Here is a 14,936-nt window from a genome sequence, read left to right as displayed (position 1 = left end):
GTAAACAATACCATTTTTTCTCCGCACCAATCGTAACCACGAGTGTCTCTCTACTACTCGTTCGACAACAGTGCTTAAACAACCTCACTGTTCTATTGCAGCTCGTCAATCTGAAAAATATGGAAAAATATTACCCTGCTTTGCAGAAGAGGTGCATAGAAGAGCTGTATATACTTGTTTTATCACTTCGTTAATACACGCTCTTTTTTGCTTTCATGCTTCTCTTTCTCTGTCTCTCTCAGTTTGTTAATGTAGCCACGTACACTTCACTTTAGCACCGCCTCGAACATAATGTCTATTAAGCAGAACGCATTGATTTCCTTCAGAACCGAGCACCGTACACGAGGTCGACAGCGGTCCTCTGGTTTGAAGCAGAGTGGAAGGTCTAAACCGGTAGCTCAGTCGATTCTCCGACGGTATCGGATGCAATTTCTCGACCACTGCTACCGGGTGCAGGACTGTAGGGTTACCCTTAACAGGGCAAGCGTGCACAACACGAAGGAAGCGGCTACTATCTTAGGTTGCGATGAAAGACGAATTGCCTGCCGAAATTGAAGACCCATCAGCCACATTATTCTCTAGGAATGCTCGTCCCCGCAGATCGGAAACAGAAAAGGTTAGTACGATAACATAAAACTGCAGGAGCGTCGATGGTAAGATCCCAGAATTTGTACCGTTTATTGAAGGCAGTATTGGGAACAAAAAGTTGTGTGAAACCAAAAGCGAATAGCAACCAAATACTTGAATTCAGAGGTATACTTATCGTAAGGATGGTTTAGTCGCGGGTGGCGGCGGCGTATTTGCTACAGCAAAGAATTCGTTAATATCTAGCGAGGTTATCACGGATCCCGAATATGAACTAATCTCTGCAAAGTTAAGTGTCAAAGGTCAAAAATGGTAATCGGATACTTTTAAAAGACAATATGCGTCAGAAGCTGCATTAGTGGAGAGTATGAGAAAGTAAACAGAATGTCATCGAATAAGTTTCCTGGTCACGTTGTTGTAATAGAGGGCGACTTCAAATTGCCAGGTATAGATTGGGAGAGTCATGCTACCAAAATTGGTTCCAGATATACACTCCTGGAAATTGAAATAAGAACACCGTGAATTCATTGTCCCAGGAAGGGGAAACTTTATTGACACATTCCTGGGGTCAGATACATCACATGATCACACTGACAGAACCACAGGCACATAGACACAGGCAACAGAGCGTGCACAATGTCGGCACTAGTACAGTGTATATCCACCTTTCGCAGCAATGCAGGCTGCTATTCTCCCATGGAGACGATCGTAGAGATGCTGGATGTAGTCCTGTGGAACGGCTTGCCATGCCATTTCCACCTGGCGCCTCAGTTGGTCCAGCGTTCGTGCTGGACGTGCAGACCGCGTGAGACGACGCTTCATCCAGTCCCAAACATGCTCAATGGGGGACAGATCCGGAGATCTTGCTGGCCAGGGTAGTTGACTTACACCTTCTAGAGCACGTTGGGTGGCACGGGATACATGCGGACGTGCATTGTCCTGTTGGAACAGCAAGTTCCCTTGCCGGTCTACGAATGGTAGAACGATGGGTTCGATGACGGTTTGGATGTACCGTGCACTATTCAGTGTCCCCTCGACGATCACCAGTGGTGTACGGCCAGTGTAGGAGATCGCTCCCCACACCATGATGCCGGGTGTTGCCTCGGTCGTATGCAGTCCTGATTGTGGCGCTCACCTGCGCGGCGCCAAACACGCATACGACCATCATTGGCACCAAGGCAGAAGCGACTCTCATCGCTGAAGACGACACGTCTCCATTCGTCCCTCCATTCACGCCTGTCGCGACACCACTGGAGGCGGGCTGCACGATGTTGGGGCGTGAGCGGAAGACGGCCTAACGGTGTGCGGGACCGTAGCCCACCTTCATGGAGACGGTTGCGAATGGTCCTCGCCGATACCCCAGGAGCAACAGTGCCCCTAATTTGCTGGGAAGTGGCGGTGCGGTCCCCTACGGCACTGCGTAGGATCCTACGGTCTTGGCGTGCATCCGTGCGTCGCTGCGGTCCGGTCCCAGGTCGACGGGCACGTGCACCTTCCGCCGACCACTGGCGACAACATCGATGTACTGTGGAGACCTCACGCCCCACGTGTTGAGCAATTCGGCGGTACGTCCACCCGGCCTCCCGCATGCCCACTATACGCCCTCGCTCAAAGTCCGTCAACTGCACATACGGTTCACGTCCACGCTGTCGCGGCATGCTACCAGTGTTAAAGACTGCGATGGAGCTCCGTATGCCACGGCAAACTGGCTGACACTGACGGCGGCGGTGCACAAATGCTGCGCAGCTAGCGCCATTCGACGGCCAACACCGCGGTTCCTGGTGTGTCCGCTGTGCCGTGCGTGTGATCATTGCTTGTACAGCCCTCTCGCAGTGTCCGGAGCAAGTATGGTGGGTCTGACACATCGGTGTCAATGTGTTCTTTTTTCCATTTACAGGAGTGTAGGTACGCGTATGACACTGAGCATAATGTTTTGTCTAAAAATTACGTCGAACACATCGTTGGAGAACCAACTCGTGGAGGCAACGTCTTAGACCTCGCAGCAACAAAAGGACCTGAACTTCTCGAATCAGATAACGTGGAGGAGGGTATCAATGATCAAAAGGCTGTAATAACTCTTCTGGCTACGGGTATTATAAACAATATCAAGAAAGGTAGGATAACATTTTTGTTCAGCAAGAGTTACAGGATACTAACTGAAGAATATCTGAGTAGTTAGCATCAAATATTCAGTGCATCAGAACCAAATGAGATACCTTCAAGATTCTACAGAGATTATGCGAAAGAACTTGCAGCACTTTGTCGTAGGTCGCCAGAGCAACGAAGGGAACCTAACGACTGGAAAAAAAGGGCAGGTCAGTCTCGTTTCCAAAAAGGCCCGTAGGACAGATGCACATAATTATATCGTTGACATCAATCTGTTGTAGAATTATGGAACATGTTTTATGTTCATGAATTATGACGATTTTGGAGAACGAAAGTCTCCTCTACAAAAAACAACATGTATTCCGAAAACAGAGATCTTGCGAAACTGAGGTCGCTCTGTTCGTCTACGAGATACACTGAACTGTAGGCATTGACGCTCAGGTAGACGCCGTGTCCCTCGACTTAAGGAATTAATTTGACACTGTCCCGAACTGCCGTTTAGTGAAAAAAAGTTGCCGAGTATCTGACCAGATTTGCCACTGGATTTAAGACTTCTCTCCCGTCGAACAGAAAATGCCGCTCTTAACGGAACAAAGCGTCATATGTAAAGGTAATTGCGCGTGTACGCCAAGAAAGTGTGAAGGGTAGTCACTGTTTACAATGTATATGAATGATCTAGTAGAATGCGTCGGATGCTACTTGAAACTGTTCTCAGATGACGCGATTGCGTACAAGAAAATAGCTATGCCAGAAGGCAGTAATGATTTGCAGAATGACCTACACAGTATTAATGAATGAAGTAGGCACAAGCAGTTGATCCAGAAACCAAATAAATATGACATCTTACGTATACATAGGAAAAGATATCCGTTACTGTACAATTACACTATTCATAACAAATTACAAGAAATAGCTATCACCGCAAAATCTCTTGGAGTATCTGCTCTAAGCGACCTTACGTGGACTGCCTACATACGCTCCTGGAAATTGAAATAACAACACCGTGAATTCATTGTCCCAGGAAGGGGAAACTTTATTGACACATTCCTGGGGTCAGATACATCACATGATCACACTGACAGAACCACAGGCACATAGACACAGGCAACAGAGCATGCCCAATGTCGGCACTAGTACAGTGTATATCCACCTTTCGCAGCAATGCAGGCTGCTATTCCCCCATGGAGACGATCGTAGAGATGCTGCATGTAGTCGTGTGGAACGGATTGCCATGCCATTTCCACCTGGCGCCTCAGTTGGACCAGCGTTCGTGCTGGACGTGCAGACCGCGTGAGACGACGCTTCATCCAGTCCCAAACATGCTCAATGGGGGACAGATCCGGAGATCTTGCTGGCCAGGGTAGTTGACTTACACCTTCTAGAGCACGTTGGGTGGCACGGGATACATGCGGACATGCATTGTCCTGTTGTAACAGCAAGTTCCCTTGCCGGTCTAGGAATGGTAGAACGATGGGTTCGATGACGGTTTGGATGTACCGTGCACTATTCAGTGTCCCCTCGACGATCACCAGTGGTGTACGGCCAGTGTAGGAGATCGCTCCCCACACCATGATGCCGGGTGTTGGCCCTGTGTGCCTCGGTCGTATGCAGTCCTAATTGTGGCGCTCACCTGCACGGCGCCAAACACGCGTACGACCATCATTGGCACCAAGGCAGAAGCGACTCTCATCGCTGAAGACGACACGTCTCCATTCACGCCTGTCGCGACACCACTGGAGGCGGGCTGCACGATGTTGGGGCGTGAGCGGAAGACGGCCTAACGGTGTGCGGGACCGTAGCCCAGCTTCATGGAGACGGTTGCGAATGGTCCTCGCCGATACCCCAGGAGCAACAGTGTCCCTAATTTGCTGGGAAGTGGCGGTGCGGTCCCCTACGGCACTGCGTAGGATCCTACGGTCTTGGCGTGCATCCGTGCGTCGCTGCGGTCCGGTCCCAGGTCGACGGGCACGTGCACCTTCCGCCGACCACTGGCGACACCATCGATGTACTGTGGAAACCTCACGCCCCACGTGTTGAGCAATTCGGCGGTACGTCCACCCGGCCTCCCGCATGCCCACTATACGCCCTCGCTCAAAGTCCGTCAACTGCACATACGGTTCACGTCCACGCTGTCGCGGCATGCTACCAGTGTTAAAGACTGCGATGGAGCTCCGTATGCCACGGCAAACTGGCTGACACTGACGGCGGCGGTGCACAAATGCTGCGCAGCTAGCGCCATTCGACGGCCAACACCGCGGTTCCTGGTGTGTCCGCTGTCCCGTGCGTGTGATCATTGCTTGTACAGCCCTCTCGCAGTGTCCGGAGCAAGTATGGTGGGTCTGACACACCGGTGTCAATGTGTTCTTTTTTCCATTTCCAGGAGTGTAGAACCTTTAGTAGGAAGAGCAGACGCGAGGCAGATTCATAGGATGAAGCTTAAGGAAATGTAATTCATCCAGTAAAGATGCGGCTTACAAGGTGATTGTTCGTTCTGAGACCCTTACGGGGCAGGACTGATAGAAGAGACAAAGAAGCTACGACGAAGACGAGTGCGTTTCGTCACGGGACCGTTTGGTCGGCGCGAGAGCGTCTCAAAGGTGCTCAACTAACTCCAGTGACAGAGGCTACAAAAGAGATGCTGTACGTCACGGAGAAACTTAATACTGAAATTTCGAGAGAGTACTTTCCAGAAAGAGTGGGACAACATATTATGCCCTCCTTCATAAATCTCGCAAATTGACCACAACGAGAAAACTTGGGAAATTAGAGCTACTACAGAGGCTTACTGACAACATTCTTCCCTCGCGCCTTGCGGAATATTGATGTGTACAAGATGTAAAAGTAAATCCGGAAAACCATGTGTGCATGTATGCCGACCGCTCCCTCACTACCCATTGGCCGAAGCCACTCTCAGTTCAAATAGGCAAAGACATTAGTCTAGTCAATGCAGTGATGAATATGCGGTAGTCGATCGATGGATGCAGATAGAAAAGTATTGCTCATGAGAAACAGGCAAGTAATAAACAGAATATAATGGAAGATGGCAAACTATATCAGACGTCTTTATAAAATTTTTTGCTGTTGTTTCCAACAGACTTAGCCGTTCTCAATATGTAGACACCGCAAAGAAGTGAATATTGGCGTAGAGGTCTTCTACAGGTGTGTATGTGTTTGTACTGGTTATTGCTGTTATCGCTGTTTTCTTATCGAGAACACTGTCCTACCAACATGGAAAGTGTGGTGTCACCACCAGACACCACACTTGCTAGGTGGTAGCTTTAAATCGGCCGCGGTCCATTAGTACATGTCGGACCCGCGTGTCGCCACTGACAGTGATCGCAGACCGAGCGCCACCACACGGCAGGTCTTGAGAGACGTACTAGCACTCGCCCCAGTTGTACGACGACTTTGCTAGCGACTACACTGACGAAGCCTTTCTCTCATTTGCCGAGAGACAGTTAGAATAGCCTTCAGCTAAGTCCAGGGCTACGACCATTTCTAGAGAGAGTCTCACTTGTATCATCAAGAATGCTGTATACAAATGATGGATTAAAGTTAAATATTCCAGCAGCTACGTACTTTTCTTTATAGCATTCATTACGTATCCTGTTTCAGACTTAACGTAAGCCGGCGTGAGTTGACGCGTGCCCTTTCGGCTTCCTCGCCTTGTGTCTAGACTTTCTTGTCTAGACACAACAGAAAGAGATGCATTATACTACTAAACCAGACGTAGCACACTGTGAATAGTCTTTAGTGTTGTGATGTGCTGTGTATTGAACGTAGCATACATCCAATAGTGCGTGTTTCCCGTTTTGGGTTAATTTGCATCCACATATCTAAATATCTGGCTATACACTGTTTACATCACGGAACTATGTTTTCGCGTAACTCTTCTTATTCTAAGCTACTGAAGTTCAGGAAGGTGGTTCTGGGTATCTTCAAGCGATATTAATCTACTGCCTCATTAAATTTTTGGAAGGATGTCTGTCAGTTTTGCAGAGCGAAACAGCTGTTTTAAAATGTGTAGTCTAAGGTATTTTTGGTCTTTTGTTCTGAATGAAAGAAAGAAAGGTAAGAGTTAATTGGATAAACGTATATCATATACACCACACAAAAAAATATTTTATATGCTCCAAATCTGTACTTTATAAAAAAAAATGACTTTCTGTAAATTTAGAATGTAGACGAGACAAATTAAGAAATATCGTGAGACCTAGAAAAGGTATACAAAAGATGTCGAAATATGTTTTGTGACCGAAATATTTAATCCACACTACCGACTAATTTCCACTGGTCATTCACGATCAAGTAAACATGTACTAACGTACATAAGTATAACAAACAGGTCGCAGAAAAAGAAGCAAAAACAAACAATATCCCATACCCCATGGAGTTTGAGAAGGCCTCAACTTGTGGGGCCCTACAAATTTCACACTGTTTTCCATCTTTACTAAGCAAATGGTAAAACACTGCTACTATTAAGTTGTGCAGTAAGAGGAGAGAGATGTCTTACGAGATTTAGGGATGCATTTGTGGCACTGTACAGCAGCAATATTCTATGCTACGAAGTGCCGACAGAGCCTGTGCACCGATGTGTTGGAACGGCATCTTCCTGTAGATCATTAAGCGCCCTTCGTAGAAACGATAGAGAAAAGATTGTAGACTCCACTTCGACAACGTTCTCCCAAGGCTTATGTCCAACTTGACCGTAGGACAGTACCGATTCCAAATTCACTTCAAGGAAACGGTATAATTTTTCACCAACACCACGACAACCAAACAAACCCATGTTATACAACAATTACCAAAGCCACAATATTTCCCGTCGTGCTCAGCAATGTCAAGTCTGCTGTTCAGTAGAATCAGAGACAATCATTTCCAGAAATGCCCGATAATACTGTAATAAATAAAAAGTATGCGCAAATGCCCCCTCTTGCCCTCCCCCTTGCCGACAGCTAACCATTCTGCACGGCTTTATTCATAAAATTGTCACTATGATCGCAGACTCATTCAGTAAATTTCTTTCCTTAATAGAGAGTGAACAGATGTGACCTGGTAGCGAAGAAGAATTAGATACATCGACCTCTGTTTTTAACAATGAGAACCAAGGGCACGTATTCCCTCTTTTCCTACATTTTCTTTTGTTCTCTCTCTTTTCATTGTTTGCAAAACGCGACAACTTTGCATAAAAACCATTTAAAATACAGATGGATTAAAGGGATGAAATTTTAAGTACTCGGTACTGAGCGCTTATGGAGACCCTGCGTTTCTTAAAAGAATATTCAGCAAATATCACTGGCAATTTCTGGAAATGGAGGTACTGGTGGAAGTAAAGCTTTGACAAGTCGTGAATCTAACATGGATAACTGAGCTGGCAGATAACTTGCTCGCGAATGGCGAAGATCCCGGGTTCGAGTGCCGGTCCGACACAAAGTTTTAAGCTGTCATGGAGTTTACGTCAAAGGAAGCTTGGTCCTTGAGGCCATATCCAAATTGTACGCAATAACCACATCACATCTCGGACTCACTTATCGAGATCTTCGCGTTGAAGTACTCTCATGGGCAAAACCATCAACACTTTCAGCTTTCAGAGAATTTCTTCGCTTTGTCCCCGCTATTGAATTCAAAACGAATGATCGTCAAATTCCGATCCGACTGATGTGGGGTAGTAGTTTAGGATCTGAAATAAAATTCACAGAGAATAGGGCACTGTTTTGGATATCCAATATCGCTTTTCTCTGTTTGTCCTAAATCACTTTGGGCGGAGATTGCAAGGGCTTCCTTAAATGGGACAAGACTGATTGCCTTCGCTATGCTTGTACAATAAGCAGGTGCCACATCTCTAATGATCACGTCATCGACAAAAATTTTCATCCTGAAATTGCGACCAACGGGCTTGATGAAGATTTTCCTTCGCTGTGCTAAAATATGTAAGGCAAATGCCAATGAGGTCCTTTAAAATACCCACGCTTTTTTCCTGCGGCTGATGCTTTTAAAGACACGACATTTGTAAGTAGACTGTTTAGGTTTTTATGTTGGTAACGTCACGTAGCGCTTTGTATGAAAATATGCAGTACCTATGCAGTCTGTGACTGGTTTGCATTGTTGGAATTTTTGCTATTGTAGTGCTGGGCAGTTGGATGTGAACAGAGTGTAGCTTTGTGCAGTTGGAGGTGAGCCGCCAGTAGTGGTGGATGTGGGGAGAGAGATGCAGAATTTTGAGAGCGGACGATCTGGAGTAAATGTGTAATACCTGTATATCATGAACTGATATATACATATATAGGGTGGTCAGAAAATGTGTGAAATGCTTGTAGGGATGTTACAGGGCATGTTGCACTGAGACATAAATGTTAAGAAAGAAATTCCATACGTTGCGCCGTTTCCGAGTTATTTAGCATTGAAGTTAGCCAATCGGATCGTCGCGTGCGTAAATTCAAGTTTCAGCTAACGAATCAAAGCACTCGTGGGGCAACACCGCCCCTGGCAGGCCGCTTGAATGTGAGCGCGCGACGCCCCGATTGGCTAAATTCTATGCTAAATAACTCGGAAACGGAGAAACGTATCGAATTTCTTTCGTAACATTTATGTCTCAGTACAACCTACCCTGTAACATCCCTTCAAGCATTTCACACATTTTCTGACCACCCTGTATATATTTGAATATCGAATATTATTAAGGTAAATACATTGTTTGTTCTCTATCAAAATCTTTAATTTGCTAACTATGCCTATCAGTAGTTAGTGCCTTCAGTTGTTATAATCTTTTATTTTATTTATTTAGCTGGCTGTATTGGCACTCGCTGTATTGCAGTAGTTCGAGTAACGAAGATTTTTGTGAGGTAAGTGATTCATGAAAGGAATAGGTTATTGTCATTCAGGGCCATTCTTTTGTAGGGATTATTGAAAGTCAGATTGCGTTGCGCTAAAAATATTGTGTGTCAGTTTAGTGTTGATCAGAATAAGTAAAGAGAGAAATGTCTGAGTACGTTCAGTTCTGCTCAGCTGTTTGAAAATCAAATAACGTAAGAGGTTTATCAGTACAGTAGTTCATTAATATTTCTAAGGGGATGTTACACATTGAGCATCAAAAAGAAAATGAGGACTAACAAAAGGCTTATACTGGCTTGCTTTCATTGAAAATTTGTTGTTGTTCGTGGAGTGTTGCAGCACCTTGTTCAGGGGCTCAAATAGCTCTAGCACTATGCGACTTAACTTCTGAGGTCATCAGTCGCCTAGAACTTAGAACTAATTAAACCTAACTAACCTAAGGACATCACACACATCCATGCCCGAGGCAGGATTCGAACCTACGACCGTAGCGGTCGCTCGGCTCCAGACTGTAGCGCCTAGAACCACACGGCCACTTCGGCCGGCGAGTTCAGGGGCAATAACGAAATAGTTTGCTTCTATTAAACTTAATGTTTCATCGTTCCACAAACCACAACGAATCTCCAGTCTCCAATTAAACCAAAATAATTATAATACCGCCGAGAGTAGGTAGTGACAGGCGATAGTGCTACCGAACCATTAGTTTAGTCACTCATAGATGCAAGGAAGGAGGTACATTAGCTGTAGTAACGTTCGAAAAGAGCAGCTGCTACGCAGAAAGTGGTCCACTGCGCGAGGTAAACAAGCGAAAGACCACAGATAACAAGTTACGTACAGGAAGGAAGAGATCTCGGCGAAAACAGGAAGATAACACTGCATTTCGCAGAACGCTGTTGTAATACTGTTGTGAGACTGTTTTCGAGAGATATCAAACAATTGTGCTGACATTCTCCTAATAGCACTACTTCCTCCACCTTAACTAGGACGTGTAAACAGATAAGGCGCTCTCAGAAGCTGGCGTGGCATGAAGGAGGTCAATGATAGAGCGGTGCTTCCCTGCTTCCCTGCTGCTGGCTGTGACGTCACGCAACTGCGTCCTATAAAAGCAGCAGAGGATCGTTGCCACGTTATCAGAAGCTCGCTTCAGACTGTCCGAGAAGCTGCAGTCTACAACGAGATGAAGGCCTACCTGCTGGTTATCCTGCTTATCGGTGAGTCTGCCACACTGCTTACAATGGTCGTAGCTATAGACCAGGGCGCAGTGTTGTGGAAATGTCAGCAGTTAATATTCATTGGATTTTGTTCTGTTTCTTCCGTCGGTTTTACCGCTACCTTCATTGGGAACACTTTTCTCCCACTCTTGGGCATCCGTCCTTTGCTTAACAGGGCTGATGTATGCTAGGTAATTAAATTGTAAATGAATACCGTGAGAGCACGTAGAGTATACGATGGTGCTTATGTTGCTGATGCGGATGAGAGAGAGAAAATGGAAAGGATGGAGAAAGCTTACTTTTTATTTTATTTTTTAAGCCTAGTTTTTTTAGAGGTATCCCTTAGAGCTACCTGAATTCCCCTTAACGACTTATAAACATAATATATTGCATATATATTGCATTGCATGTTGTTAAATTTCATTTTGTGAGCTTTTTATTACCAAATTACAAATTAATTTACTTTTGCACACACACACACACACACGCACACACACACACACACACATCGATGCATGTACGCTCACCCCTCGCCTCTCGCAATTCCATCACGCTTATTACAAGAGTTATCACTCGTGGGATACGCATCTATTAATAATAAATATTACATCTTGATTAACAACCTTCTTATTTTTGTAGTACGTCTGCTTGGCCCGTGAAGATATACGATACTTGATAAGCATCATGATTCTGTTGTAATAACAATAATTCGTGTATATATGCAGTTTCGCGGGGGCCCTTAGCAAAGCGCTCACGAAGACAAGAAGATTTATTCAGGAATTTTTTTAAAAAATAGTAATAATAATAATAATAATAATAATAATAATAACAGACGTGGTTAATATCGTCTTCTTCCTTCTACGTACGCAGGGAAGACGTAGTCAATACGATGAAAATGTTTTTCAAAGGGCCCACATTCGAAACTAATCTTATAGCTGCCGCCAGGGCGTACTGGCGGATATGATGTCAGGATGGGAGACGGCACAGGGTTGACACGTGGTAACAGGCCAGTAAAGGCCCAGAGAGAAGCAGCTGCCAACATTGCTTTATTTTGCACTGTTACAGTCGTCGTGATGCGAGCAGGATCTTGGCGCCCCCCAGCTGTACTTCGTCATACTGACTAGCTAATCCAATCCTGTTACTAAAATTTTTAATAGGATATTAATTTGACATTTTGTAGATTCGTGCTTTAGTATCACAGCACTAATCATATAACTGGTCGCTCAATTTTTTTTAAATAATGTAAAATATTTGCAGAAAATCTACTTTCTGATCTTTAGAATCCACAAAATCCTTGATGCTATCACTAATTTCATTTCATGCTGAAGGAGGGCTTGATGAGGCGTGCGAATATGAGTCTTAAGTGTTTACAAAGTTGTCACACGCATAAAATGGATCTGTTGTCCTTATGTAAATGTAAAATAAAATTGTAATACATTAGCCTTGAATACAAATTAATAATTATCTTTGCAATGAGTGGTACGTTGAGCCTTCGGCACCCTCTTGGAGCCGGTACCCTCCGTACTTCTCATTCCTTCCACCCCTGGGCAGGGCTGTGTCGTGAGCTGGGCTTGTTCAAATGGCTCTGAGCACTATGGGACTCAACATCTTAGGTCATAAGTCCCCTAGAACTTAGATCTACTTAAACCTAACTAACCTAAGGACATCACACACACCCATGCCCGAGGCAGGATTCGAACCTGCGACCGTAGCAGTCCCGCGGTTCCGGACTGCAGCGCCAGAACCGCTAGACCACCACGGCCGGCAGCTGGGCTTGTCATCATACCAACTGTTTGGCAATGGGGATAGTTATATATACGAAGTATAAACACTGAGATGACAAGTCATGCAGTACACTCATATGTTTTACAACAAGATAGGAAAAAGAAACGATGTAAGAGAACAAAACCAACTACTGTATTTTTACTGCTTTGCATTCATCCTATGCTCCACGGAATAGTACGAGATATTTGCTATCACAGGCACTTTCTTGTCCCGGTATTTACCTGACAACCAATGACTCTATGCTGGTTGTTAACCGATGATGTGGTACAGACCGCCATCCAGAAATCTAGGAAGACGGAATCTACCTATTCACCTCTCTCAACAACAATTTACAAATTTGAATAAAGCAAGCTGTGTCTGGAACGAGTGCTTCATCTTTCGTGGTGCACTGCCGTCAGTTCACACAGCCTGTTTCTTCTGTTTCAGGCGCTGCAGCTTGCATGGCGAGTGCGGCGACCACCGGCTGCTCGTGTCCGCAGTGCATCATCTTCGACCCCATCTGCGCCAGCAGCTACAAGAACGGCCGTCGCGGCTTCAGCAGCGGCTGCCACATGCGCTGCTACAACCGATGCTATGGCACGGGTAAGTCGCCGGGGAGATTCGCTCGCCTGAAGACGACATTACCTCCTCGCTCGAAACATCTCCATTCACTACATATACACTACTGCCCATTAAAATTGCTACACCAAGAAGATGATGTGCTACAGGCTCGAAATTTAACCGACAGGAAGAAGATGCTGTGATAAGCAAGTGATTAGCTATTCAGAGCATTTACACAAGGTTGGCGCCGGTGGCGATACTTACAGCGTGCTGACATGAGGAAAGCTTCCAACCGATTTCTCATACACAAACAAGCAGTTGACCGGCGTTGCCTGGTGAAACGTTGTTGTGATGCCTCGTGTAAGGAGGAGAAATGCGTACCATCACGTTTCCGACTTTGATAAAGGTCGGATTGTAGCCTATCGCGATTGCGGTTTATCGTATCGTGTCATTGCTGCTCGCGTTGGTCGAGATCCAATGACTGGTAGCAGAATATGGAATCGGTGGGTTCAGGAGGGTAGTACGGAACGCCGTGCTGGATCCCAACGGCCTCGTATCACTAGCAGTCGAGATGACAGGCATCCGCATGGCTGTAACGGATCGTGCAGCCACGTCTCGATCCATGAGTTAACAGATGGGGACGTTTGCCGGACAACAACCATCTGCACGAACAGTTCGACGACGTTAGCAGCAGCATGGACTCGGAGAGGTTACCCTTGACGCTGCATCACAGACAGGAGCGCCTGCGATGGTGTACTCAACGACGAACCTGGATGCACGAATGGCAAAACGTCATTTTTTCGGATGAATCCAGGTTCTGTTTACAGCATCATGATGTTCGCATCCGTGTTTGGCGAAATCGCGGTGAACGCACACTGGAAGCGTGTATGCGCCATCGCCATACTGGCGTATCACCCTGCGTGATGGTATGGGATGCCATTGGTTACACGTTTCGGTCACCTCTTGTTCGCATTGACGGCACTTTGAACAGTGGACGTTACATTTCAGATGTGTTACTACCCGTGGCTCTAACCGTCATTCGATCCCTGAGTAACCCTACATTTCAGCAGGCTAAACTTTGCTCTCAAAATAATTAAGTTTTGTACCTATCTCCGATGTATTTATATTTTCAGTTAATTAAACAGGATGTTACAGAATGACTGACACTTGATACTTTGTATTATAACGTTCGTGCTAGAGATTTTCACGATCACTTTTCCTTCTGTTTCAGATTACTACCAGATCAGTAAGGGGAGCAAGTGCATTTGAAGCGACTCTATAGAGTGCTGTGGAGAGTCAACCAAAGAACACTATTTATTATTTTCAAATATTTTTAAATGTTAATAAACAGTTTATTTTAAAAAATTCATAAAAAATTTTAAATTTACCTAACCGTCTGAACATCTAGATGTCAGTATTTTTAGTAAAAAAAGGTACCAAGTCAATAACAGCAACTTATGATAAGGAAAGTGATTTTACACAGAACAAGCACAAGACGTGACAGACTGGCGTAACGAAACCATGCGGGTGCAGTTAGCGTCTCAGAACTCTTATCAAAAGAAGGAAGGAATCATGTGAGCTGAAAGGAATTTGAGATTTGGACCTTCCGAGTTCAACGTTTCACCACTATGGCATTTTACTTGATACCCTTATAGAAGATAACCCCTAGTTTTGTGGACGAGCGAAGCGAACTGGTAAAGCACAAGATTTGAATTCAGGGTGAAGCCGGTGCACATCCCAATCGGTAAAGCAGTTTTTATATTCTGTGGATTTTCCTAACCGTTTATGGTAAATGCCAGAGTGGTTGCATTGACAGGAACGTAGCCCATTTCCTTATCCATCCTTCCACAATTTGAACTCGAGCTCGTTCTCTAATAA

At 45.3% G+C, this 14,936-nt stretch overlaps 1 protein-coding gene across 2 annotated transcripts in view; it reads left to right on the top strand.

Moving 5' to 3' along the window:
- LOC126161480 (locustin) overlaps window positions 1-14,442 on the top strand; it is a 68,197-nt gene extending 53,755 nt beyond the window's left edge. Inside the window, exons 1-3 of one of the 2 annotated variants that reach the window (XM_049917377.1) lie at window positions 10,532-10,733; window positions 12,945-13,100; window positions 14,290-14,442. In XM_049917377.1, the coding sequence (XP_049773334.1) occupies window positions 10,547-10,733; window positions 12,945-13,100; window positions 14,290-14,327 (381 nt within the window). In that variant the 5' untranslated portion in view covers window positions 10,532-10,546 and the 3' untranslated portion in view covers window positions 14,328-14,442. Of the gene's footprint in view, window positions 1-10,531; window positions 10,734-12,944; window positions 13,101-14,289 lie in introns of those variants that run through there. The other variant, XM_049917378.1, reaches the window with a different exon arrangement.
- The last annotated feature ends 494 nt before the right edge of the window (window positions 14,443-14,936 follow it).

The sequence above is a fragment of the Schistocerca cancellata genome, chromosome 2 (genome assembly GCF_023864275.1).
Source record: "Schistocerca cancellata isolate TAMUIC-IGC-003103 chromosome 2, iqSchCanc2.1, whole genome shotgun sequence".
NCBI lineage: Eukaryota > Metazoa > Arthropoda > Insecta > Orthoptera > Acrididae > Schistocerca > Schistocerca cancellata.
The sequence above is the reverse complement of the archived record's forward strand: the minus strand, read 5'-3'. Positions and strand labels throughout refer to the sequence as shown.